The 26,628-nt window shown below is 48.8% G+C and overlaps 1 protein-coding gene across 1 annotated transcript in view; it reads left to right on the forward strand.

Annotated features, from left to right (window-relative positions):
• Positions 1–26,628, forward strand: part of CCDC39 (coiled-coil domain 39 molecular ruler complex subunit) — a 933,141-nt gene that overhangs the window by 439,385 nt on the left and 467,128 nt on the right. The window contains exon 14 of the mRNA XM_069618669.1: positions 7,612–7,735. Coding sequence (XP_069474770.1) covers positions 7,612–7,735 — 124 coding nt within the window. The remainder of the gene's footprint in view (positions 1–7,611; positions 7,736–26,628) is intronic.

A 26,628-nucleotide genomic window follows, 5' to 3' on the forward strand; every position in this document is an offset into this window, starting at 1 on the left:
TGGCTTGTATACTGGTATAAGGAGCACGTTCACACCAGGTTTTTTATGTTAGCGAAACCCCCTGGACAGTAAAATCTAGTCACTGCCTGTCCTTGGTTCTTACGTGCCCCGAAGTGTTCAGAGCTGTGATGGGTGTGGGCGATTTCCAACACAACCCTACAGTGATTTCGGGGGACTACAATTTGGTACAGTGGGATGCCTTCCTGGGTAGTGTCTCCCCTATACAACAACCCCCATTTGAGGAAAAAAAAGGGAACCATCTTTCGTCCCTCGTCTTCTGTTACCACTTTGAGGAAGGTCTCAGCTAACATAGTCGTTGTGTTGGGCTAAATCGGGCATTATTTTGGTTTCTTCAGCATCTACCCTTGGTGTGGTTGTCTCTGCCTCGGGTTTCCGTTCTATGTCCGCTTCACTGAACCCTTTTTATCCTCCATCAGTCTGATATTGTTCAAGGACTTTTCTCTCCGATCTTATTATGATCAGGTTGTCTTCCATTGTTTTGAAGAAGGACCTCAACATCTCCCCTATAATCTGGGTCCACCACTCCATCTAGAACGTCTAAACCATACTTCCAAGCAAACCCCGATATTGAGGTTTATCCGATATAGGTACCTTTTTGGGAGCTGTTCAGATGAGTCCAGTTGATATAATTTGCTGTTCTTCTGGCTCTATAATCAGATCTCGACTACTGGACAAGTGGAACCCAATTTACTCACATTGGGCCACTGTGTGTTTGGGGGCCCATTCACTGAGTTTGGTAAATTGTAGGGTTCTGTAACGCTCACCTGGTATCCACAGGGACGTCACTCAGCCTGTTCTGACATGTTACGACCTTGAACCCTTCCATGGAGTCTACTCGACTGGAGACTGGGCCTGAAACGCAGGATTGGTAGAGTTTAACTCCCTGTAACGCTCACCTGGTTCCCACGGAGGCGCGGCGTCAAAGGCGCAGAACTCTGAAGATGGACAGGAAGGGCCCCTCTATTCTGGCTTCCCTGGCTCGTTGGATACCCTCCTGTGCGTGAAAAGGGAGTATTACCAACTGAGGAACAATGCTCAAGCCTCCCACTCCCTTCCAACCCTCCACGATACCTCCTCCACGATTCCCCGTGAAGCCTCACCTTAGGGTTTGGAAGGATGAGCTCTCCATCCTGCTTCTGATGCAGGGGCGCGTTGAAACCCAGTTACTTCACTGGATTGAGGATTTATGGGAGTTCAGGTAAGCTTGACTGTTCAGGTAAGGCGCTGTAAAAGTTCTGTTCAAAAGTTCAAGCTTAATAATGTTCGTTGTCTAATTGCAGCAAGCGCTAATGCTTATGTCTTTTTCCCCTTAGGGGCCGGGGTTCGGAGTGCCGGAGATATGGCGCCGACCCGAAGTGAAACAGTTCTGGATGAGCGCTCAGGTAATGTCTTTGCATTCGCTCATTCAATGTCTTTGTCTTTTTTCCCCATAGGGGCCGGGGTCCGGAGATGCCAGGAAGCGGCAGGACCCGAAATGCAGTGGGAATAATCCAACAGGTAAGACTTAAAAGGAAACTGAGCTTTCCTTATTCCTTTTCTCCCTCTCACCTTTGTTCTTGTCTTTTTTTCCTCTAGGCGCCGGGGCGTAGCTGAATCCGGAAGATCGCTGCTGAAGATGGAAGCGCCTTGCAAAGGTGAGTAAAATGCAGCGCTGCAGCGATCGAAACAAAATGCCTTTAAAATGATGTCTCCCTTTTCAGGGCCGTTGGAGAAATGACTCCGGGATGCAGATTTAGCAGGTAAGGGCTTTTCTTCTCCTATTCTCTTCCTTTCTCCCCTTGCAGGTGTTCCAGGGTGCTGGCAGGCGTGGCTGAAGTCAGGATGCAGGAGCTGACACGGTGAGCGTCCAGCTGCTAGGTGCAGAACAACGCGAAGCATGTGTGGCTGTTCGGGTGGGGTTTAAATAGCCTTGGAAGAAGTTCCTGGTATGTATCCTTCCCCGACCACACCCGGGTGGTGAAGTAGTCCTACAGGTTAAGTAGTCCCATTCAGGCCTCAAGAGGGCCTGGATGAAGCAGCAAGGTCTGCATCAGGTAAGTGTGCACCCAAGCACTTAAACACATATCCTCTTCTATGAGCCTGGCGCCTAAGGCGCCAGGACTGGGGTCCGCTATGAGCCTGGCGCCTAAGGCGCCAGGACTGAGTCCAAAGGGCCCCGACTTGGGCCCGCTGAGACTTCCCTGGGGAAAATGATGTCTGCCTCTGGGGTTGCTGGGCCCGGCCTGGCTCCTTAGAGGTAGGCATCATGACACTCCCTATTGTCTCTGTGTGCTTGAACCCCTTCTTCCCCGGGGTCCAACCCTTCCCTTTGATCCACAGCTCACCTTGTTTTCTTGGAACGTGTGCTCTCCGTCCTGCTTTCAGCGCAGGGGCGCGTTGATTGATGCGGGATCGTTGCTGCCTAGTTACTTCACTGGCAAGAGTCCGACAGGTAAGTATAATGAGTCTTTTGAACAGTTCTCCAACTTCCTTCCTTTCCTTCCTTAGATGATGGCCGGCGTCCGGGGATGGCGACGTGCTGCTGAGATGAGTAGCGCTGAAGGTGAGTGAGAGCGCGATGCGACCCTTTTGTATTTGTATTGAACTGAGTTCTTTTTCTGTGTCTTTTAGGTGCCACGACGTTTTCAGCGTGGATGCCGGTTATTAAGAAGAAATGCGGTGAGTAAGCGCGGTATGCGGCGCCTCTAGATGTTTCCATGCTAACCTGGAGTGTCTTTTCCCTCTTGCAGATGGATGAGAAGTTCTGGAGACAGAGTTCCCCCAGAATGGCTGGGAATCGGGAAAGCGTTTGAAGCTCGTACAGTCTTTAAAAATAAGCGAAGATTTGCTGAATGTTTACTAATGCCTTTTTTATGTTCTTTTCCCTTTTCCTTAGGAAGCGGCATGCCGGGATGGGATTGACACCGCCGAAGATGCCCACAGAACAGAAGGAGCGATGAATGATGGGCAGAAGCGCCGCAAGGTAAGGCTGTTCCTAACGGTGTTCTTATTCTTGCAGGAGCTGAGCGCAGAAGAAAGATGCAAGCCTACTGGAGACCGATCCGAACACGGTGTCACGCTGCAGGTGCAGAAAACGCAAAGCATGTTTCTCAGCCTGGGCGTGGCTTAAATAACCCCGGGTATCCCAGGTGTCTCTGGGCTGAACCACACCCAAAAGACTAGACTGCACATGCAGTTCTGGGAACCGAAATATGTGGGGGCATCCATCTTGTCCCCATCAATGCACTACAAGTCCAATCCCCAATGTTATCCTATGGGAGTGAGTGAGTCTGGTGCCACAAGCGCCAAGTCTGACTCCAAGTGGGTCTTTGGAGGGATGGAGAGGCCCTTGAGGGCCATGTAGGTGATCATGGCCTGGCTCCAGCCTGACATCTTGGAGGGCTGGGGACATGAGGGGCAGGAATCATGACAGGTTCCCCAGTTTGTCAACCAGGCCAGATTCCACTGACACCATCTGTAAGGGTGCAGAAGTAAGAGTCTGACACAACTGTGGCATGATGATTGGCAAAGACTTTATTTCTTTTGAAAAGTAAAGCAAAGGAAAAACTATCGAGCCCTATTTCTAAGAGGGGTTTCCCTGCCTCAACTAAAACTAAGGAGTCTGTCAGAATGTCCAAAAACTAAGAGTCCACCAATTTCCTACCCTTACACTTGGAACTAAACTAAAAGGGGTTTGCTATCTTCTTGATCCAGAAGAATGACTCCCTTCTTCTGGATATGCATGGTTCCATATATCAGAGGTACTGGTTCTTGAGGAAATGGAACCCTCCGCCCGAATCGCAAACCTTTTTCAAAGGTTAAAGCAAAGTTCCCAAGTAGCAAAAGTTCTCTGGTTCAGAAAGAAACAAAAGTTCCAACGCAAAGTTCTGGTATAAAGAGTGCCTTCCTTCTCTTGGCTTGTCAGGATATTCACAAACAAACCAGGGGGATTGACTCTTTTCATATGGTTCTCTCTCAGGCTTTTCAGACAATACAACGATTGGGAAATATCTCCCTTCCCCAGGCCTGGCTCAGGCCTTTCAGACAATAAAACGATGGGGGGGGGAATGTCTCCCTCCCTCTGGCCTGGCTCAGGCTTTCGTTAATCACATCCAACCTGGTTCACTACCCTGCCAGGTACTGCGACTTAGAAGAATGATAATGATCACTCTTCCTTTTATGGGTGTGAGTCCAATACTCTCCTTTCTTGCTGGCCCCTTCTTCAAAAGCTTCACTCTTCTGCCAAGTACTATTGTACAACGCAAGGTATGCCAAAGTCTCTTCCCTCAGTCAGGGTCCCAGACCCTATATTCTCAGCTTCCTTCTACCTTCTGGGCTTTCCACCACCTTATCAGGGCCCCTGCGCCTTTCCAGCAACAGATGTACTTTTTCTCATGGTCCATGATCGTCCTGGGTCTTCGTTGGCACCTGTGACCAATCCTTGGGCTTCCCCAACTCTTGCGGTCTGTGCTTTCGGTCGGCTGGGATTCCGCAGTTGCAAGCTTCCATCGGAAAGCACAGTTTTCCCTGCTCATGCTTTCCAGTCCTTAGGAACGCCCAGAGCTTCTCTGTCAGACTTTGACGTGCAGTCCTCCCAGCCTGTACCGGCTCTGGACTTTCCCACTCAGTTCTGGGCATCTTGGTCTCCTCTCTTCCTCCTTGAACCATGCTGGCTCTCGCGGTTCCTCCATATATGATCTGACTCCATTTGCAGTCCTTCTCCTTTTGTATCCTCAGCGTGATTGTATTGAATGGAATGCGTACATTGGATCTGTGGTACATTCCTCATTCCTCCACAGTGCTTCTTCGTCCCAGCCTCAAACTGAGTACTCTCTACTTTCTTAGGTTGAATCTTCCTCGTCTACGTATGTTCTACAAGGATGGGGTTTCATGTTCTACAAAAACATATGGATGTGTCAGTAATCAGAGGCCTGTGTAAGGTATGAGGGAGTTTGGGGTGGGGGTGTATATGCCACTTTCTCCCTGGATAATAATCCCTGATCCCGTGGTGGGATCCCTACCCATGAGATCCTCCCGCTTAGTACCACCCTGAGGGGGACTATCAGGTCGCCACCTCACCTCCCTGGCCTCATGGGAAGGGGCTCCCCCATGAAAGAAGAGATGACATCCTGGGATTTGTCTCATTTTTTTCCCATACATCTTTCCCATGTTCCTAACAGTCTTTTGCTTGCTCCTTTGTTTGTTCATACTTCTCACACACCCACTCCTTCGTACACCTCGCTATCTCTGGCACACTCTCTATGGCTGCTCTCTGACCTGCTCTCTCTCGCGCTCTCTCATTCTCTGTCTCGCCCTCCCTCTTTCTGACCCACATTAACTCTCTGACCCACACAGGCTCTCCGACCCACAGTTTCTCTATTAGCTACTTCTCTCTCCAACCCCACTTTCTTCAACTTTCTCACCCGCTCTCGCTTACCCACACACTCCTCTCATTCCCCTTCTTACACACATACACATATGCACACGCACACACTTTCCTTTTTAAAACACAATCACCTCTTCTGACATACAACCCCTCACTCACATACACCACCTCACACGCACACACCCTTAGACACATAGAAACACCCTTGCCCATATCCTTCCCCTTTTTCTCCCCCTCTTGCGCACCCTTTCACTCCCCCTCTTGCACCCTTTATTTATTTTTTATTTATTGATAATGCGCTAAATCCCACAGGCATCAAACCCTTTCTCAACCCCTTTTTCACCCTCTCATCCCTTGCTCGCTCAATTACAAAATCTCTCTCATTCTTGCATGCGCTCTGAACCACACTTTTGCACACTGGCTCTCTTGCTCTCTCCCACCATAGTGCTTGCTCGCCGTGGATTTCTCTTGCATCTAATCTCTTGTCCTTGCACCTTTCCACTCTTACTCTTTCCACTCAAAGAATGTGCGCTAAAATATTATCAAAATACAAATTTGTGCTGAAAAATTTCTGATTCCAGGTCGCACCGTCCATGTACAATTTCATGCCGCAACATTGTGGAGGGTCTGGATAGCGTAAATTCAAGCCCATCTTCAGAAGACTCCTATAGCATCTTTAATGGGGATCATCCCTCAAATAGTTATACTTTCATTCCTAGGGTACTTTTTGAGTTTCACTTAAACCAGGTCATTGTACTTCAAGTCTTTAATCGTAGAACTCAGTTGTCTTTAGCAATCTCGATGTTTTGACAAATCTTACATTTGTATTGGATATAACCAAACCTTTCAGAAAATCTTACCATCTTTTCATAATGCATGGTGGTCTATCTCAAGGAAACATAACTGCGATAAGCTACCATTGCCTGATAGTCATTTGTGTGCCTTCCAGAGCCTGGAGTTATGCAAACTTTCTATTCCTCAGAGCCTTCACACTAATTCCACCAGAGCTTAGGCAGCATCTGAGGCCTTCCACAGACATGTTCCTATCGAAGACATATGTAGGAAAAATGCCAGGCCCACTCTTCATCTTTTTTCGGTTCCATGTCATATTTCCGCATTTTAAAGACCGAACACAAAAAATACCGATTTTTTTCAACCGTTTTTGTGTCGGCTTTAAAATGCGGAAATATGGCAGATTCCCATTCACTCCCCCTGCAAGGTGATCCCTTCACCACCCACTAGTTGTTTTCTTAACCGTGGGGGGGGGGTGATTAACCCCCAGACCTCTTTGCCCCACCCACTGCCCCTTCCCAGCACAACACACCCTTACCTCTCTCTCTCTCTCTCTCTCTCTCTCTCTCTCTCTCTCTCTCTCTCTCTCTCTCTCTCTCTCTCGTAGGAGATGTCTTTCTAAATCAATCTTTTTTTTCTCGTTCTTTTGTAAAATGTTTTTTGACCTAATACCGCTTTTTCCAAATATTCCTCTCTGAACGCATTTTCCAGTATGGTTGCATTTCTGTTGGCCAGCAAGTCTTGGTGGAGTATTTTTGCTTGATACCTGGACTGGACTATGGTGTCTCATTCACCACATATGTGGGTCTGTACAGTCTGGTTCCCAACCATTTGGAAAGAAGGGCGAGCAGGCCAGAGTAAGTAAAATGACCTTCATGCTGATTCAACCATCCCTCCCGAGCATATGCTATGCGGCTACTCGCACAGAGAAAAACACAGGCGGTACTAGGAGGTGATGTTTAGTGATGCACACGTTGGGGTTGGTGCCTGGTGTGATGATTGATGCTAGCATATGTAGGCCCCAATCTAAAGTTCTTGAAATGACAGACCTATTTTGTAGAATCCTTTTTTCATGAAGGACTACAAGTGCCAGAATCCCCCTGAAGGGATTTCTTTCTTTGTAGATTACCACTACAGGTAAAGATGGAGAAGTGGGGTGCACAATTGAGAGAAGTACAAAATATGGAAGTCTAGTTGATGATACTCTGATACATGGGCTGCTGGCTAAATTGATGAGATTAGATTTATGCTTTTCGTGTTCTCTTGGAGACATTGTGCCACTGCAGTGAATAGATTGCAAGTTAAGATTCCTATTCAGTTTCGAGTAATCAATGATTGACCATTAGTGTCAAATGACACAATTCATTCTATGATTATTAAATTTAAATGTAATTGTAGACCTTTATTTCAAACATGTATAATTTTTTTTTAAGTGTGGAACTTCAGGATAGACTTGCCAAGATTGATAAAATGAGGAAAAGATATGAAGTTGTGACAATTTCCATGATGCCACCTGAAGGAGAAGAAGAGAAATCTCAAGCATATTACATAATCAAGGTATGAATATAGTGGGGTACAGTTTGTTAATTTCTGTTAATTCAACTTTCAGTTTTTGGAGCAGAGGGGCTGATATAAGTCATAGAAGATCTGGATGATTTCCATTCATTGTGTAAGTGGCTAGCACACATTTTAATGCTATGTTACTTTATTAGGATTTGTACCACACACGCTGCTGCAAAGCACTCTGGCAGATCTGAAAAAAAGGGGTGCGAGTTTGGTTAGGCGAGGGAAAAGCAATGTTGCTGTGCTTTGTGTTGAGTTTGCAGATTGGAAGTTCCCCCAAGCTCTGCATGAGTAAAGGCTTTCAAGATTCGTTGTGTTAAAAGCATGAACGGCTTTGTGTCCACAGCAAATGCTTTGTGCTCATAGTGTGGTTATGCATTGCCCAGTGGCTAACTATGTCATTTGTTTTTAGAGGTGTAGATTTTTGTTGATCAAGACCTGGAGAGAGGTTAATTTTAAACGCTGTATGCAAGTGGCTAGTTGGAGTTTGAGTGGGGTGAATGAGGTGGAGAAAATGTAGCTAGTCAAGAAGGGCTGGCTGATCTTGGGGGCTGCAAATACTCCTGGTCCCAAACCTGGCTGTTTGGCCTTTAGTGATATAGGCAGGAATATGATAAACTGGTCCAGTAGGTTGCTGGTTCGGTTTTTTATTTCATCAGATTTCTTAAAGAAATTGGCTGTTGGAGAGCAGTGTAGAACCATGTATTATATATTCTTACTGGAACAACCTTGGTGCTGAAAGCAAGTATACAGTGGACTTGTAAACACCGTGATGAAGAGCAGAGCACAGTTAAAAGCAAAATGAATTGGCTGGGGCCAAACTCGGTGCACAAGTACTGTGCAGCATGCCTTACCATGGAAACAGCTAGATGGAGAAACTAGAATGGCACCATGCAATATGTTTTTGTCTGGGAGCACCTACCTGAAAAATACAGAGGTACAGAGCAGCGCGATATACCCTGGAAAAAGAAGAGCCTATCAGATTGTGTAGGCCTTTAAAATACGCAACAATGATAACGCTAGTCAAATATTGTCAGATACTTACTATAAAACAACTGTGGAGGATTGTCTTTAGGATTCAGGGACCCCTATAAACCTGCAGCAGACAATAAAGAAGCAGCGTGGGGAATCCATTAACCTGATAATAGGTTGGTGAGGGAGCAGCAAAGCCAGGAGGTGACATTGTGACTTTGTCTGTGGTTCTTCCTATGGTTCTCTTTAAGTAGATTCAATTATATGTGCATTTGTTGTGTTAAAAAGCCTTGTCACCATACATCTTTGTTCGGCCTGTTGGTGCGTCCCACCCGGCATTATGACATAATAAAATATCAGCAACAAGCCTGAGAAAATACAATTAAGAGTAAATCTGATTGAGCAGACTTTTTTTAATGAAATACCAATGGAGGAATTTCCCAACTCTACCTGTGGTATGTCTGAAAATCCACCTAATTCAGAGTTTACAATCGGTGGGGGTGGTATTTCTGAAATACCTCTGGAGGTTTTCCAGAAATGCAACCTGCACCAATGGTAAACCTTAAGAGGTATCTTTTCAAACATTGTTTTCATTAATTTCCACATTTACTGTAATGGTGGAAATCTATACGTTAGTTCATACTACCAATGTACTTTTTGAGGTACATTCCGACCCTTTTATGCATTACATGGGCAAGGAGGTAAAGGGGAAGGCATCAGATATTCCCAACGTTTCACCCGCTTACGGTGGCCGTTTGTAAAAACGTGTTTTCACTGTATTAAAGCACCCGAGCTTCCCTTCGGTAATGTTACAAAATAAACTGGGGCCAATTTGCAATTTTTACCGTCAGTGCTTAGGTGGAGGCAGGTTTTCACCAGAATGCCTGCTTAAATTACCACTGGTGGTATTCCCATGGAATTCTGCTGGTGATATGTGATGAAACCCTGAAATGGACGTACAGTAAAATCATTGGTAAAAAAAAAAAAGCACAGTGGAACATTAAAAAAACAGACTAGGAGGGATGGGAGCCAGCACTGGTTCAATGTTGAAGGAGCTTCAGTGACCGAATGTGGCAGCAGTGAATAGTGGTTAACCACTAAATAACAAAGCGAGTCTTACGGTGTGGACTTCCTAAAATGCAGCTTCGCTCTTTGAAGTGCCCTGGCAGCCAAACAATTTGAATCAAGTGGGGCAAGATGCTATTTGGTCGTTATCGTGTGCAGTAATTCAACACTCTCCTGCACAGCAACATTTTTACTTGTACCATAACACTAGCTTAGACTTTAAGTCATCAGGAGCAAAGTTACAGAAAGAATAATTGGTGTGTTCTTGCACGGAGTGTGTCGCCAGGATGCTGTGCCCCCCGCCCCCTGCAATGTTACTTGTGGAACAACATAGCCTGCAGAAGGACAATGTTGAGATTGTCAGTTCTTCAGTGCCTGGAAAAGGAGATTAAGTGTGATGAACCAGAAGGAGGAGTTGGACAACTTAATGGCATGGTCAAAAGGGTTTAATTCAGAAGAAAACCTCATAACTTGCCCTATATTATAAGGATATTTCCCTACCTAACAAAAGTAAAGCTAAGCATGCATGTCAAGTCCAAATAAAAAGTATTTTGTCTGAAACCTAAGCAAGTATCCGTCCCTACCACTTTGGAAAAACACCTAACTAAAAAGAAGAGAGGTTAAATAATAGCCTCAGTATGAACTTCTGCCTGGCCCACTTGTAGGTGTCTGGTTCTCGGTGTCTAAGTTTCTTGTAGCTGGTCTTCAGAGCTTTAGTATAAAATCCTTTTTTTGAAAATAATCTTGTCAGTATGGGTTTCTCGCTCCCTTCGATAAGGAAACCGTTTGTTTTTCGACGTACCAATCCGTCCAGGATGACTTCCCACCTGATTATTTCCCACCTGCGTAGAGTTGGGACTTCCCAAAGTCCATTTTCTTGTGACTAAATGTTTCTTGTGATTTCATTCCCCTTGCTGTCCGTGTTTATAGAGTATTAAGCTTCACTTCACTCTGTTTTAACATAGGACGCATGTTTGTGCCTCCTTGATACTCTTAGGGGTTATTTCAGATTTGATATACAGAGTCTGTATTTTTTCCACTCTCATATTGTAGGTGCGAGTCTCGTCTGCTTAACTTTTCATACTTTTGTCTGCTATTCCAGCATTACATCAGTGTTCATATCCCTTTCTCTCTAGGATGTTGGGGCTGTGTGCCTGTTAAATTCTCTTGACTTTACAGACTTTGGGCCTCAGCACAAGTCCGGCGGTAACCCTCAAAAGTGGTGTTAGCGGTATTAGCGCTTCCAATACCGCTCTGCTGGATCAAGAGCTGGCGCAAATACCGCTGACTGTAAAAGCTGCCAGCGCTGTTACAGCCAGTGCTATTACAGCTGACACAATTACAGCCGGCGTAATTACAGCCGGCCACACGAGGCACAAACACAGCTGCATCACAAGTCCATGTTCAGTGGTATTAGCGCCGAAAACTGTTGCTAATACTGAAGAAAAAAAGCAAAGTTGGCTCCAGCTGGAGGTAAATCAACAGAGGTGCCTGACATGAAGAAAGGGGATCCCAATCCACCCCAGAGGGCTACATGAGGCACACCCCTACCCCAAACACGTTTTCCAACACCATGGTGCCACTAGCCACTGTGAGCTGGTACAGGCAGCTGCTCATGGCTCATGCTGCGCCTGGAAGTAGAGATGCAGGACAGCCAGGCCAGGGCACAATGAGTACATGGTGGGGGGCATAAGAGCCCAAGCAAGGCGTGTTCTCATCCCCAGGGTCAGGCCCTCACCATTGACCCCCAGTTGGTGACCCTGTACCACCTCAACAGGAAGACCATTACTGAGCTGCTCAGTACAATACATGAGGACATAGGGAGCGGGATACATATCTGTACAGATGTGCTCCAACTGCTTAAGCTAGTGTCGGTATTAGAATTCCTAGGTACTGGCACCTTCCAGCACTCCATAGCCATGATGCATGGCATGGCACAGACCACATTCTGCGTAGTACTTGCCCAGTTGCTGGATGCCCTCCTACGGCATGTGCAACACCACATTGCACTTCCCACCACCCCAACCCAGGTCAATGCCATGAAGGCAAAGTTCTATGCCATAGCCCAATTGCCTAATGTGATTGCAGACCTGGACTGCACCCTTGTTACAATGGTAGCCCCCCAGGCCCACGAAGCAGTGTACCGAAATCGCAAGCACTACTACTCCCTCAATGTGCAGGTGACCTGCCACCCTCAACCTCATCATCACCCACCGCTGTGCCCGCTACCAGGTTCGACCCATGACTCCATGGTCCTACGTAACAGCGCACTACCAGGATACATGGAGAGGCACAGAGGACAACAGACCTGGATAGTGGGCGAGTAAAACTACCAGCACATATGCACTGTGAAGCACCTGACCAAATGGGGACGGGGGTAGGGGGGCCAGATGTGAAAAATGACACAAAGCATGGCATGACAAGTAAATGCAAAACCAGTATCTGGCCAGCTCCCGCACCAATAACCGAGTACAGCCCAGGGAGCTTGCACATGTTGTACACACCTGGACGGATATGCTGATGAATACATACAGCAGCAAATCATCCCACACACACAGGTACCACAACGCATCATGCATAATCCAAAGCAATAACAAAGTGCCACATTGCATCACACAACAGCATCACAGTGTCACACCCATGTACCCATGTACACCCACCGGAAATGCTGCCCCACTGCCCCCAGAAGCTTAGGGAAGGCTGAAAGGCAACCCAGCATGCCACGTGCACGAGAGCAATACACATCCACAAGACACCCACCAGGAACAGATGTCACCGACAGACATATCATGAAACATCTGCTGCAACCTAACAGGGTGCATGTGATGTCAAAACAATGCATGATACCAGTGACACAGCATGCACTAACATTGTACAGGCACATGCCATGGGCTGAAGCCTCATATGCATGCACATGATGACCATTGCCTTGATACTTTGTCCACCCCCACACTTTTTGGAGTGTGTGCACTCTATTGCCTCCATCTCCCTTTGTCTGCGCTGCATCTCTTCCAGCCTCTGCACCACAGTGTTGCTTGGTGGTGTGTGGTGTATGGGAGATGGGATGTGCAGTGGCCCTGGGCTGTATTTAGGGGAGCCATAAGAGGGTGTGTCAACGTTCGGCTCGGGTGTATGAGCATGCCGGTGGTGGCAAGGGCTGCCCAAGGTCTGTTGACACTGGTGGCAGGGAGGGCTCTCCGAGGTCCATTGATGCTGGCGGCGGGGAGGGCTGTGAAAAACCAGAAGGTGTCTCACCCACTAGTCACCGGGGATTTGTCATCCAGGTGGCCAGGGCAGGGCCATTGCTTTTGGATCCATTTCCTGGGGGTGGACCAGTGCGGGAGGATCACCTTGAGGGGTCTTCAGGAAGTGGGACACTGGATGGTGAGACGTGGTATCCCCTTCCTTTTAACACCTTTACCCCATCCTACCAAGTAGGATATTTAGGAACTCTACCCGCACCCTCTTTTTACAACACAAACACTTTCTCACGTACAGCCCGCGATAAGGGAAAACAGACTAACACCCGAGCCATATACCTGATGTGTCCCAATACAATGGTCAAGCGATGTCTGGCAATTACTGACCATCATGCACACCTGACTTCCATTACACTACCCCACATGGATAAAAGGTGGAGCACGAGAGCACACTTGAGCGAGGCAAAGCACACGAGGAAACAGCAGTTCCAAGATGGCAGTTTAACGAGAGAAGAAAGACGGCAAACCAGAAGGGGATCGCAAGGAGGGACGTTCCCTTGACCTTTTCGACAAGGAACCAGACCTCGAAAATAGAAAGCGTAAACCGAAGGAAACCAGGCTGAAGAATCCTGCATTGGGTATCGGAGGTATCCATGGCCTTCCCGCATCGATAATCAAGGTGGGGAGAAGCACCAGCCACTGTGGTACTGTCCTTGGCTCCAACAACAAAGCAGTGTCAGTGAAATCCACACAGCCGGTGAGATGGGGAGACCGATACAAGGCCGGTCTGTTTTGAAGCCAAGGTTGCAAGCAGCAACATTGTATGGCGAGCGCTGGAATGAACATTGTTAAAATTTGTGTGATGAAGGATGCAAGTAAAGTTGAACTGCTTATGAGTGATTGAACTTTTAAAGCAAGATACACTACCCTTGACAGAGTAGTCCGGCACCACGTGGGTGCTCAGTCAAAAGTCTCTGTAAGGTATCCAGCTGAATATTGACAAAGCGAAACTGAGAAAGAGATCATGTCAAGAAGAGAGCAAGTAATTTTGAATCAAATTGGTCCTGCGACGGGTTGAGCAAAATCCTGCGCACAGTCGAAAGTCTTAGATTTCTAAAATAAAGAAGGCCAAGTAAGAGAAAGTTGATCCGAGCCTCGGCGGAGGGAGATCAATTTAAAGCTTTGTGTCAAAGTAGGGTCGGAGCCCGGTGGAAGGGGGATGCGGGGTGAATCGAAAATCACCCAAAAAGTTGTACATGAGAATCTTGAGGAGAAAGGAACTTTGTTTGTCACATCAGGCCCTCTGAAGTAAGAGGCTTTGAATGACAAAGAGACTTTGGCACAGAAGGATCTGATATTAAAATGTGAACTGCAACCTCGTGCTAGAGAAGCCAAGACTGTGCTAAGCTCCAGTGTGCCCCCTTGTCCCGTGCTGAAAACTTGGGCAAGGGAAGCCAATGGCTTCAATATCATGACATATCATTTCTTGAACACCTTTCTATTGCATAACATTGTTTCCCACGGGGGCCGTGGCTAGAGGCCATGCAGTGAGGTCGGCTATCTGTGCAGCTCTCGCATGATCCTGCTACATAGATACTTGTACCAGCCCGATTTTCCACGAAATCACAAGAAAATGGGGGTCTGATGCTGTGTGGACCAACACCGTATGCAGGGTGACTTTGAAACACGATGCATGCAAGAGAACTGAGCAGTTGAAGATTGCCTCAAGAAGGCCCAAGATCGCTGCCGCTGTGTCCCGATGAGCTGTCAGAAAGGCAGATGCTCAACTGTTCTCTATTGACAAGAGATTGGCGTGGACCAGAAGGCGGTAAAGTGAGCACGAAGCAGTCCACGCGACGGAGAGCCTGGGAGCAGTCGGGAGAGTTCGATGCGCGGGTGCCTGCCCGCTCACTCCGGTGCTGACCTGCGAGCTGTGGCTGCCGGCACAACACTTTGTGGTGCACCCTGAAGGCCCGGAAGACCTGGCAAGTATGGGGTCGGTGCCAGGAGGTGTGGGGCACGCACGGAGCAGAAGCATGACCCCATAGTACAGGCTTGCAGAGGAGATATGGTCTTGTCTGGCCTGGGGCGCGACTGCAGCCTGGAGATGGTGGGGTCACCCTGGGCAACTCAGTGCTAGCAGTATTGGGCAGTGGAGATAGCCTGTTCTCCCCTGCAAGTGACCACACCGCATTTACGATAACTAATGATACCGTTCACACCAGGTGACCGCTGGAGACACTTGCGCAATGTACACACGTGGATTGGGGAACATTGGCGGCCAGCACCACTGGAGCCCCGAGTTGGAGGGTGCCCACTGGGACAGTGTGGCTGAGTGAGCACTGGCTTCCTGTGCTCTTTGAGGGGGGAGGTCAACAAAACTTACAAGAAGGTAAATGAAGGGAGAATCGATCAGTGCTGGGCCGACGAGCTGGATTTGGCCTGGGCGGTCCAGCGAGGCCTGATAGAAGCGTGCACAAGGTGTGTGGGCTCTGTCAGTTCTCTGCACCGAGGTGCAGTGCAAACACCCTGAGGACAAGAGCACAGAAGAACTGGAGCTGAACGAGTGGTACTGGCATCTTCCCTTGCTGTGAAGTGGCCAAGACAGAGGAGGGAAAGGATCCAACCTTAACAAACCAGGCGGGCTGGTTGACTCAGGCTGCTGATGGATTTACCCCATACAAGCCACCTCGAGATGGTGCACACAATACCCAGACAAGGTAGCCACCCGTGAGGTGTGAGCGCAGGAGAGGATGGTGCCGCACCAAAAGGAAGACAGGGAAGAACTCTTCCTGCAAGTTGAACACAACCAGGGACACGCTGTTGTGACGCCTAAACCAAGTCGCTCCGTCATCGAATCCAAATGCCTGATAAGAGTCGTGAGGGAAGGCCAGACAGACTGGTATAGAAGCCTACATGCGCAAAGAAGAAAATGCAGCACAGCCGGGAAACCTGGAGGAAATGGCTGCATCATCGGAGGTGACCCTGCAAGAAGAAGGCTCTATCCTGGTGGCAATAGCCTTGCTGATGATGCCATTAGAGCACAAAATCAATGCGGTTCTAGTAGATGTCAGTCTTCTGCGCCAGGATGTGCATGCATTGGCAGACCACTTGGGGACTGCGGAGCTCAGAGTGCAGGACAATAGGACCTACATTGCCAGCACCCAGATCCAGGTGGTTGACCTATTTGAACGAGTGAAGATCCTAGAATACCGGGCGGAAGACGCAGAGGGGTGAGCATGCAGGAACAATGTCAGAATATTAGGTCTCCCGGAGGGAGAGGACAGCAGAGATTCTATGGTTTATGTTGAGACCATGCTCCAACAGAAAGTGGGCCCAGGCACACTGACACAGGGTTTCACTGTTGAGAGAGCACATAGATCTCTGATGAGGAAAGCTCCAACGGGTGCCGTTCCGGGGCCAATCATAGCAAAGATCATGAACTACAAAGACTGAAAGGATTTTTGCCTTCTCCAGAGAAGGAGGAACTATAACCAGGGGATATTCAAAGCTGGCAATCTATCCAGACTACAGCGCGCTAGTCCAACGGCCAGAACAATGTTTGGGCCAACCAAGGAGCGCTTAAGATGAGCAAACATATTGTTACGCTCACCTGGTATCCACAGGGGGACCAACCAGCCGGGTTACTCGCTGGTATGCTTCAGTTTTACCCAGGTGTGGTCTGCAGGGAAGGTTCTGCCTGAAAATACAGGAGGACTGAGTTCAAGACCGGCCAACCGGGGTAAGTATCCTCCCTCCACCCCCGTATGATTTCAGCTCCTCAGGTGCCCTCTCCTCACCTCGTGGTAGAGTTAGGCGTGCTCTCCGTCCTGCCTTCTTTGCAGGGGCGCGTTGTCTTTCGTGGGCGTGTGCGGTCCAGTTACTTCACTGACACCGGCCCGTTTGATATCGTTCAGGTAGGTTCTATTGCTGTTCTTTAATATTGTTGCTATCCTGCATGCCTCTTTGTTTAATAATGTCTCTTTTTCTCCCTTAGGTATGCAGAGCTTCAGCGCGGCGAACTGGCTTGGTTGGGCTCTGCTGGTAAATGTTGGCACTTTAAGAGCGCTATGATGCGTTAAGTAAGCGCTATGCGCAGCGCTGCGATGGCTTGCCTTTGCTAACCTGTTTTGTCTTCTTTCCTTGCAGGTCGCGGTGTTCTTCAGCGCGTATGGAATTTCCGGAGTGGTGCCAGCCGAGAGGCAACCAGCCAGGTAAGCCTTTTGAGCAGTTCGTAATTTGCAATGTCTCTTCTGCTTTCTTAATGTTGCCTCTATCTTCCTCTTTCAGGTCGTGCAGTCCGGGAGGCTTGCAGATCCAAGGAAAGCTGTTCTCAGGAGCTGCGAGTAACTAAAGATGAAAACTGCAGGTAAGATGCTGCTGCTAATGATGTTCCTTTTCGTCTCCATGCAGGTTCTGCTTCTCTGAGGTTTGCGGGTATAGCTGGACACGGCGAGTGTCACGTTGCAAGCTGCAAAGTAACGCGAAGCGTGTTCTCTTGCTCGGGTGTGGTTTAAATAGCCCTAACAAAATAGTCCTGGTAAAGTAGTCCCTCGGCTACCACACCCAAAACACTAGACCGCATAGCTTGGTTCCGAGGAACCAAGCTATGTGGATGCCTCCATGTTGGCTGACAACACAATAAAGTAGTTATCAAGCACATTGTTTGTCATGGTGTATGAGCCTGGCGCCATAGGTGCCAGGACTGGCCCCAGGAGGGTTTTGGAAGAGGATGCCAGGCTCTAGAGGCCCGTGTCCTAACTCCACCTGGCCAATGGGTTTGCCAGAAGGGGTTTTGGGCGAGGGTCGTGAGACATATGCTACATGTTGATGTATCTGGCCAAATTGAAAGTTCAGCATAACGGAAGGTCATACTTTTTTGAAAACACACAGGGGATACTGCAGCTCTCAATCGGGGACAACAATGCACTCTAGCCTGGTGCCAGGGGAACAGCCTTTGTTTTTTTTTTACCAACACAGGTTGAGTGATATTTTATGTATATTTGCTCTATATAAAGTGCGTAAGTGCTATATAATAACACATCATTATCATTTGGCCTTGGACATCTGCTTGTATTCACAGTAATTTGGCAATATGGGCCTATCCACACCGATATTAACAATACATATGGTGATCCATTCTTGTATGAAATGTATATCACATTATGCCAGGCCTGTCCAAGATGCACACAGGAGAGAGCGGACCTGATACACATGTTTTGGGCGTGCCCGGTAATAGACATTTTCGGGGGGATCTAGCGGGGAGGGTGGCACGGGGTGGCATCCAGATGCAGACATGGCCCCCAGAGCTATTGGGATTGTTCCCTAGGGGCAGGAAACAGAAGGCTCACTTGACCAAAACGGAGGATCTGGTTTGTGTGTTAGCGAAACGCAGAATTGCCATGGTGTGGAAATAGTCTGAAGACCCTAAGCTAGATGCCTGGTGGCGGATCTAAGGCGATGGTCACTAGCGGAGTCCGCTGTATGGTATAAAGCGCTAAAGAAGTGAATGCATGAAAGGAATCGACGCCTGGAACGCCCTGGTGCAGAGTATGTTCATCCTGGGAGAAGATGAGTCTTAGAGGCTGTTTATGCTGGGGGGAGTTTGATGCAGGTGCTGGGAGGTACTGACGCGATGGGGAAACATGCAGATCAGTGGGCAGGAATTGCTGTGGAAATCTGTTGATCTGCCGGAAAGCTGAGAATGCGGTGGAACGACAACCCGCCTGGTTGAACGTCTGAACTCATATATGCCTGTATCACTAGAATCACATGGTGAAGCTTGTCTATTTTTGTTTGTTGAATAAATAAAAACATGTTAAAAACAAAACATTGTTTCCCACACTATTTGTATTTAGAAGTAAGGATTGGCAATATGTTTAATATAGGCCCTTTTATTTTGACGGACTCGACTAGGACTGCGTTATTATTATTTGATTGTCGGAGCTTGCCCCCATCTTTAGGATTAGATAGGCATTTTTTCAAACCCAATTGAAGTTCAATAAACACCCTTGAACTATGATCACTTCGAAGGGATTGTGTCCTCTGACGTATTCGTCATCTTAGATATCTCCTTCCAGCTCTGCTGGCCTCGGAAATATTTTTCTCTAGAGGGCGCTGCGCGTCGACGTCCTCTGAGTCGATGTCCCTCGACAGCCGCCGTATCGACGTCGACGTCATCCTGCCTATAAAGGCCGCGCGCAGCGTCCGTTGCTCAGTTCCGTTTTTCCGCGCTTACTCAGTGCCTCGGAATACCGTTGCTCAGTTTTTGTCAGATTAAACCTATTTACCTCGAGTTATTCGATCCGTACTCGATGGCTTCCTCGTCGGAACCGACAACTCCTCGATCCGGCTTCAAAAAATGCCGAGATTGTGGAAAAAAAATGTCACTGACTGACCCTCACAGAGTTTGTCTGTGGTGTTTGGGAGCTGAACACCATTGTTCGGAGTGCGAGGACTGTATGTCCATGACAGCTAAGGCCCTGAAGGAGCGTAGGGGGAAGCTGGAGAAAGGTAAGACTTTTAAAGCTTCTTCTTCGTCGACGAAGTCGAGACATTTGTCTCCTCGTCACCATTCGCGCTCCAGGTCTCGGAGTGGGTCCCATCACTCCTCGAGATCGAAGCACTCGAAGAGGAGACATCGAAGATCCCCTTCTCCGTCTTCCTCTTCCTCTGTTTCGCCAAAAAGAATCCCTTGCCCCACGAAACATAGTTCCCGGGCTGAATGGGAGGAATTCCGCAAAAATATGAGCGTCTTCGAGAAAGCGGCCTCGACCCCCTCGAAGAGTGCCGAGAGCGATGCTCTGGTCGAAAGACCCGAAGGTCAAAAACGTCGCGAGTCGCAGTACCCGGCGAAGGAAACCTCTCGAGCGCGTCTCGAACCCTCGAGTAGGACTATGACCTCCAAACCTTCCTCGAAGGTTCCGTCGACGCCGTCGACGAGGGTTCCGTCGACGCCGTCGACGAGGGTTCCGTTGACGCCGAGGTCGGTGTCTTCGACGCCGTTGTCGAAGGGACCTTCGACACACGGGTCTGTCGACTCGACGCCAGCTTCGACACCGGCGTCGACGCCAAGAAAAGTCACGGTCACGACACACCCAGTGACTATCCCCAGGTCCTCGATGACGATGGCTTTGAGATTGTCGAGTAGAATCCCAATTCTGTCGAGGTCATCGCCTTTGTTTTCGACGCCACGCTCGAAGCCTTCGACGTCGGCGTCGACGACATCGACGTTTTCGAGGCCGATAATGACAAGTTCGGCACCCTCTGCCTTGGAAATGGGATTTACACCCTTTATGAGTTCAGAACAATTGAGAACTATGTCCTCAATTTTGGAAGAGGGTGAATTGTCTGAACAGGAAGACACATTTGAGTTGCAGGGACCTGTAACCCCAATTAGAGAGGAATTTTCCTCTGAAGAACGCAGGTTAAAGGATCTTCATGATTCCTTACATGAGGCAAGTGGGTTAGACACTTCCCCTGAGGTGGAGTTTGCTAGGCCAGACCCGGGGGAGCATGCTGAAACCCCCTATAGAGCCTTAATGGCCAGGATCACAGAGTTTATGGGGTGGTCTGCACCTTCCCAATCTTTCCAACAAGATGACCTCACGGATATTCTTGATAAAGGCCCACAGGAGGATCCTGTGGTGCCTTTCCATAAAGCTCTTCAGAGGAAGATTATGACGAACTGGGAAACCCCAGATGTCGTCCCGGCAGTAAATAAAAAACTGTGTACAAAATACAGGGTATCCTCTACAGACCCGGAGTTTTTGTCAAAACACCCATCCCCAGAAAGTCTGGTGGTACAGGCAGCATCTTCTACCGGTGTCAAGACGGCTTATCCTACCGTCCCACAGGACAGGGACGATAAAAAATATGATGCTATGGCAAAGAAAGTTTTTTCGGCATGTAGCATGGCGTTAAAATCTGTGAATGCTACTTGCACCCTTGCTAGATTCAGCCATACACTTTGGGAGTGTGCTTCTACAGCGGCTGACTGCATCCCGGAGGGAGAAGAAAGGGAGGCGTTCCTGAATATCATACAGGACGGTAAAGACGCTATGTGCGAATCCCTCCAGACGGGCATTGATTCGGCTGACAGTATCAGCAGAGCAATGGCGGCAAGTACAACAACCAGGAGATTTGCTTGGTTGAGAAAGTCTGGTTTTGCCCCAGATGTGCAAGCCAGGCTCTTGAACATGCCATTCGATGGCTCTTCTTTGTTTGGGAAAAAGGCAGATGACAGTTTAGAAAAACTGTAAACTTCAAAAGCAGCAGCAAAATCCCTAGGCGCTGCAATCCGTCGGACACCTTTTCGTCCCACAGGAACCTCTGCGAGAGGCAAGTTCTTTCGCATTCGGAAGAGGTAGAGGACGACCGGCTCAAAGGGGACAAAGAAGAACTACCCGAGGTGGACAGGGTAGATATTCAAAGGCCGCAGCAACAGCAGGTGCCTCTTTACCATCGACATCTGCATCAGCCGCCCCAAAACCACTCTGAGGACTTCCCTTACAGGACACCTGTAGGAGGCAGGTTGACTCAACATCTGGCGGAATGGCAGGCTATCACGTCAGATGCTTGGGCATTGGAAACAGTTGCCCAAGGTTACTGCCTGCCTCTCCTACGCATACCTCAGAGTCATCCACCGGGGATCAGCTCTCAGAAAGCTCCAGATCCGCTCCTCTTGCAGGAAATTTTGGACCTGCTAGAGAAAGGTGCCATAGAACCGGTACCTGTAGCGGAGAGGAACAAGGGCTGGTACTCCCCTTACTTTCTCATTCCAAAGAAAGACGGAGGACTGAGACCCATCTTGGACTTGCGAGAATTGAACAAATTCCTCAGAAAAGACAAATTCAAGATGGTCACTCTTTCTCAGATCCTCCCGGCCCTTCAGTTCCAGGACTGGTTGGTATCTCTGGACCTTCAGGACGCTTATTTCCATGTGCCTATCCATCTCAAACACAGGAAATACCTGAGGTTCGCAATTGGCAACTCTCACTATCAATTTCGAGTGCTGCCATTTGGGCTGACCTCCGCCCGAGGGTCTTCACCAAGTTAATGTCGGTAGTGGCGGCAAGTCTAAGGAGGGAAGGGATTCATGTCTACCCCTACCTGGACGATTGGTTAATCAGGGCTGTCTCTTCGGAACAAGCTCAGATCCAACTAAATCACGTGTGCCACTCCCTTCACAGACTGGGCTTCTCCCTCAATTTAAAGAAGTCACAAATGATACCATCGCAGAGACTCCAGTTCATAGGAGCGATCCTGGACACTTCCCTGGGAAAAGCCTCGCCACCAGAGGTGAGGGCTCAAGATATTCTACAGATGGTTACCAAGTTTCAAAATGCCCAACGTCTCCCAGCCTTCGACTTTTTGAGGTTGCTAGGCCTCATAGCATCCTGCATTTTCCTAGTGCCAGAGGCTCGCCTGAGAATGAGATCCCTCCAGTGGGCACTGAGGACTCAGTGGTCACAATTCTCAGGGAGAATGACAGATCTTCTTCAGGTTACTGACAGGGTGGCTCGAGACCTTCAGTGGTGGGCCTGTCAGGAGAACATTCTGAAAGGAGAACATTTTTGGCAACCCTGGCCGGAGATAACAGTAGTCACGGATGCCTCACTCACGGGGTGGGGAGCCCACGCCAACGACTTGACCATCAGCGGTCGTTGGTCTCCATCGGAGTCCAGACTACATATCAACCTGTTAGAGCTGAGAGCCATCAGACTTGCGCTGAAGGCGTTCCTGCCAGCTGTACAAGGGAAAAACGTCCTGATAATGATGGACAACACAGTGGCCATGCATTACCTCAACAAAAGAGGAGGCGTAGGATCACTACCCCTGTGCAGAGAGGCGATGCAGCTCTGGTTTTGGGCAATCCAAGAAGGAATCTCTCTATCGGCAGTTCACCTAGCCGAAGAGAAGAACTTGACAGCGGACGCTCTGAGCAGGCAGAACACAGTCTCCCACGAGTGGGAACTAGCTCAGGAAGTCCTTCAAGAGATCTTTGCCCTTTGGGGAACCCCTCAGATGGATCTGTTCGCCACCAGCGTCAACAGGAAATGCGATCTGTTCTGCTCAAGGGAATTTCCCCCGAGAGGAGCTCTGGGAGACGCGTTCATAGTGGACTGGGAGTTTCCGCTTCTGTACGCGTTCCCACCGGTCCCTGTCATTCCTCAAATGATCAGGAGGTTGAGAAGATTCCGGAGAACCATGAACCTAATTGCCCCGGATTGGGCCAGGAGAACGTGGTACCCGGACCTTCTAGACTTGTCCATATGCCCTCCAATTCGACTTCCACTCAGAGAGAACCTACTCTCACAGAAGGGAGGTCAGGTTCTCCATCCAGACATCAAAACCCTCAACCTTCACGCTTGGCTTCTGAAAGGTTGAGGTACAAGGATTGGGACCTCCCTGATGATGTTATGGAGGTGTTGCTTTCGGCAAGGAGGCCAGCAACAAAGTCTTTATACCGCTGCCGTTGGAACAGATTTTGCATCTGGTGTAGAGAACAGAATATCGACCCTTTTTCATGTGGTACACCAATGGTTTTGTCCTTCCTTCTATATTTGGCGAATTCAGGCCTTCAAGTTGGCACCATTAAGGGCTATCTCGCAGCGCTATCCATCTTTAAGCGCACTGCGGAAGAACCATCCTATTTCAAATTACCCTTGGTAATACAGTTTCTAAAGGGGTTAACCAATGTTTATCCCCCAAGACCATTCCAAGTTCCCCTATGGGATTTAAACTAAGTACTAACTTTCCTGATGGGCACACCTTTCGAACCACTCCATTCTTGTTTGTTAAGATTCCTTACCCTTAAAACTGTTTTATTAATAGCACTTACATCTGCTAGAAGGGTGAGCGAATTACAAGCGCTTTCTTGTAAACCCCCTCACACAATATTTCACAAAGACAAAGTTGTTCTGCAAGTGAAGCCTAATTTCCTCCCAAAGGTGGTTTCTGAATTCCATATCACTCAGAAGATTACCCTACCATCTTTCTATCCTCCTCCTCACCCGGGGAAAGAGGAAGAGAGGTTACACAGGCTAGACCCTAGAAGGGCTTTAAGTTTTTACATCAGTAGACTAGCCAGGATAAGACAGGCAGACCAGCTGTTTGTAGGTTACGCAGGTCACAAGCTGGGGTTACCAATAACTAAGCAGACCATTTCCAGATGGATCATTCTAGCCATTCTGGAATGTTATAAACTGGCAGGGAAAGAGCCCCCTCAAAACCTTAGGGCTCATTCGACCAGAGGTATTGCAGCTTTATCGGCCCTCAAAAGAGGCGTGCCGGTTAAAGACATCTGTGCGGCCGCTACATGGTCGTCTGTCCATACCTTTACACGTTTTTACAATTTGGATTCCTCCTCCAGTCAAGAGACTAGGTTTGGAAGGGCTGTACTGCATTCTATTCATCAATAGAAGACAGCGTGAAGTCAGTACTCCCTCCTCCAATAATAGAATACTGCTATGGGAGCCTATCTAAGATGAGGAATACGTCGGAGGACACAATCCCTTCGAAGAACAAGTTACTTCTTACCTTGTAACATTCTTTCGACGGGATGTTCCTCCGACGTATTCCTCATCGGCCCTCCCATCCATCCCCGCAGTTCTACTTCCCGTGTTGTTGCAGCTTACGCTCCTTCAGGGTGATTAGTCTAGTCCAGAAAGTATTATTGTGGGCTACAAAACGGAACTGAGCAACGGACGCTGCGCGCGGCCTTTATAGGCAGGATGACGTCAACGTCGATACGGCGGCTGTCGAGGGACATCGACTCGGAGGACGTCGACGCGCAGCGCCCTCTAGAGAAAAAAATTTCCGAGGCCAGCAGAGCTGGAAGGAGATATCTAAAATGAGGAATACGTCGGAGGAACATCCCGTCGAAAGAACGTTACAAGGTAAGAAGTAACTTGTTCTTCTGTCTGTCTTACTGCTTGATACCATCCTTCCTTACAGGGCTCTCATAACTAAATCATAACCATGGGCACAGCTCTGGGCAGCCCTCCAGACCATTGTTTTTCAGCCTGCCAAGCCATTACAGAAGAGGAAAAACCATATGCAAATCAGGCTTGGTCCTCAGTATTTGGCCCTCCAGCTGCAGGAGTGAGTGCAGTGTGCCTTGCGCTGGTTCTGGTGGGCTGTGGAGAGGACGTTGGCTTGGCCCTGTTGTGTTGCAGTTTTTCACGGCGGGACATCCGCCTCCGCGTAGCCTGACTGGGCCTTTGCGGGTTGTGGTGGCAGACCTTGAGGGCCTGGTTGCGCCACTCCCAAATGGACCTGCAACATCCTCCTACCCCTCCTATGATTCCTCTGGTGATGCGTGAGTGCCTGTAGGGGGACTTGGGAAATGTTGTTTGGTATGTCCCGCATGTTTTGGCATGTAAGACACATTTGCTATGGTACAGAGTGGTACCCCACACATTTGGGCAAATGGGCATGGTTTGTCAGGCGAGATTGCGTGTGGGCCCAGCATCATGGGGATGCTTGTAGCAATGAGTGTGTGACACATGGCCATTTGGTCTTTGGCCTGTGTGTGGGGAGGGCAAGGTGTCCATGCTGGGGCACCTGATACATGGCATGCATGCTTGTGGTCCTTCATGCCCCCACATGCCCTCCCCGGATGTCACTTGTGGTGGGGGTGTTGGCTTACTCCATGGCACTGGCATTGCTCTATCTGGCACTGCTGTGCAGCGATTGGCAAGCTGAGCACATGGCGGTGTAGGGGGGATAGGGGGGAATGTGTACTTCCCTGTGGCTTGTCTGCCATGCCAATATGGGGCAGGCCAACTGGGCCCATAAAAAAATGCTGGTGTGACAGCTGCACAGTGTTGTGGTCGCTCACGCTCCACAATCCCTCTGGCACAGGGTTCACCAGCAGGAGTGCGGTGTGCATGGTATTTGGATAGGTAATTTGCCACCGCTTCCTGCTTCTGTGACGGTCAGGGGTGCTCTTGGTGCCATCCCATCACTCCACCCTGTTGGCATGCCCAGCTTCTGGGTCTGCTGGCATGTGTCCCTGTTCACTGGAGCATCTTACGCTGGGCTGTCATTTGCACATGCAGTTGTGTTGGGTGTGGGGGGTTGACTCACCTCCTGTATCCTGGCTGCTGACACCCGCTTCAGCACCACTGACTCCCTCTATTCCTTCCATGTCCAGCACTGTGCTGCACTTTTCCTCTCAAGTGGTGAGGACCAGTGGCTCCACAGTGCCTCCTCCAGTCATGAGGGATTCCTGCTGTGTTGCAACAGCAGTCCCTGCATCTTGACCGTCGGGTCGTCGCAGCGATTGCGCCAGGTCCTCTCGTCATGGGATACACTTTCCCCTGTAGTAAACTTCTGGCTGATAGCATGCCAGATGACTGTCCTATGCTGTCCTCTGGTCTTATGCTGCCGACTGCCATATTGTTCATCAGAGTGGGCAAATAACTCATCTGTGAGGACCACCAGATCCGCCTCACAAAATGTTGGTTTCCGCAGACGATTTTCATCCACTTTGCCTCTGATCCTCTCCTGAGACATTCTGGCTTCTTTCCAGGACCGGATGGCCGCAGGAAGTGGAGATATTTAATGGATTGTGTTTTTCAAAATGGCCACCGCAATGCTTCCCCTTACGGCAATGATGCAATTTCCGCCGGTGCTAATAGCGTC

The sequence above is a fragment of the Ambystoma mexicanum genome, chromosome 10, assembly GCF_040938575.1.
Source record: "Ambystoma mexicanum isolate Mex_15411 chromosome 10, UKY_AmexF1_1, whole genome shotgun sequence".
In the NCBI taxonomy this organism is placed as follows: domain Eukaryota; kingdom Metazoa; phylum Chordata; class Amphibia; order Caudata; family Ambystomatidae; genus Ambystoma; species Ambystoma mexicanum.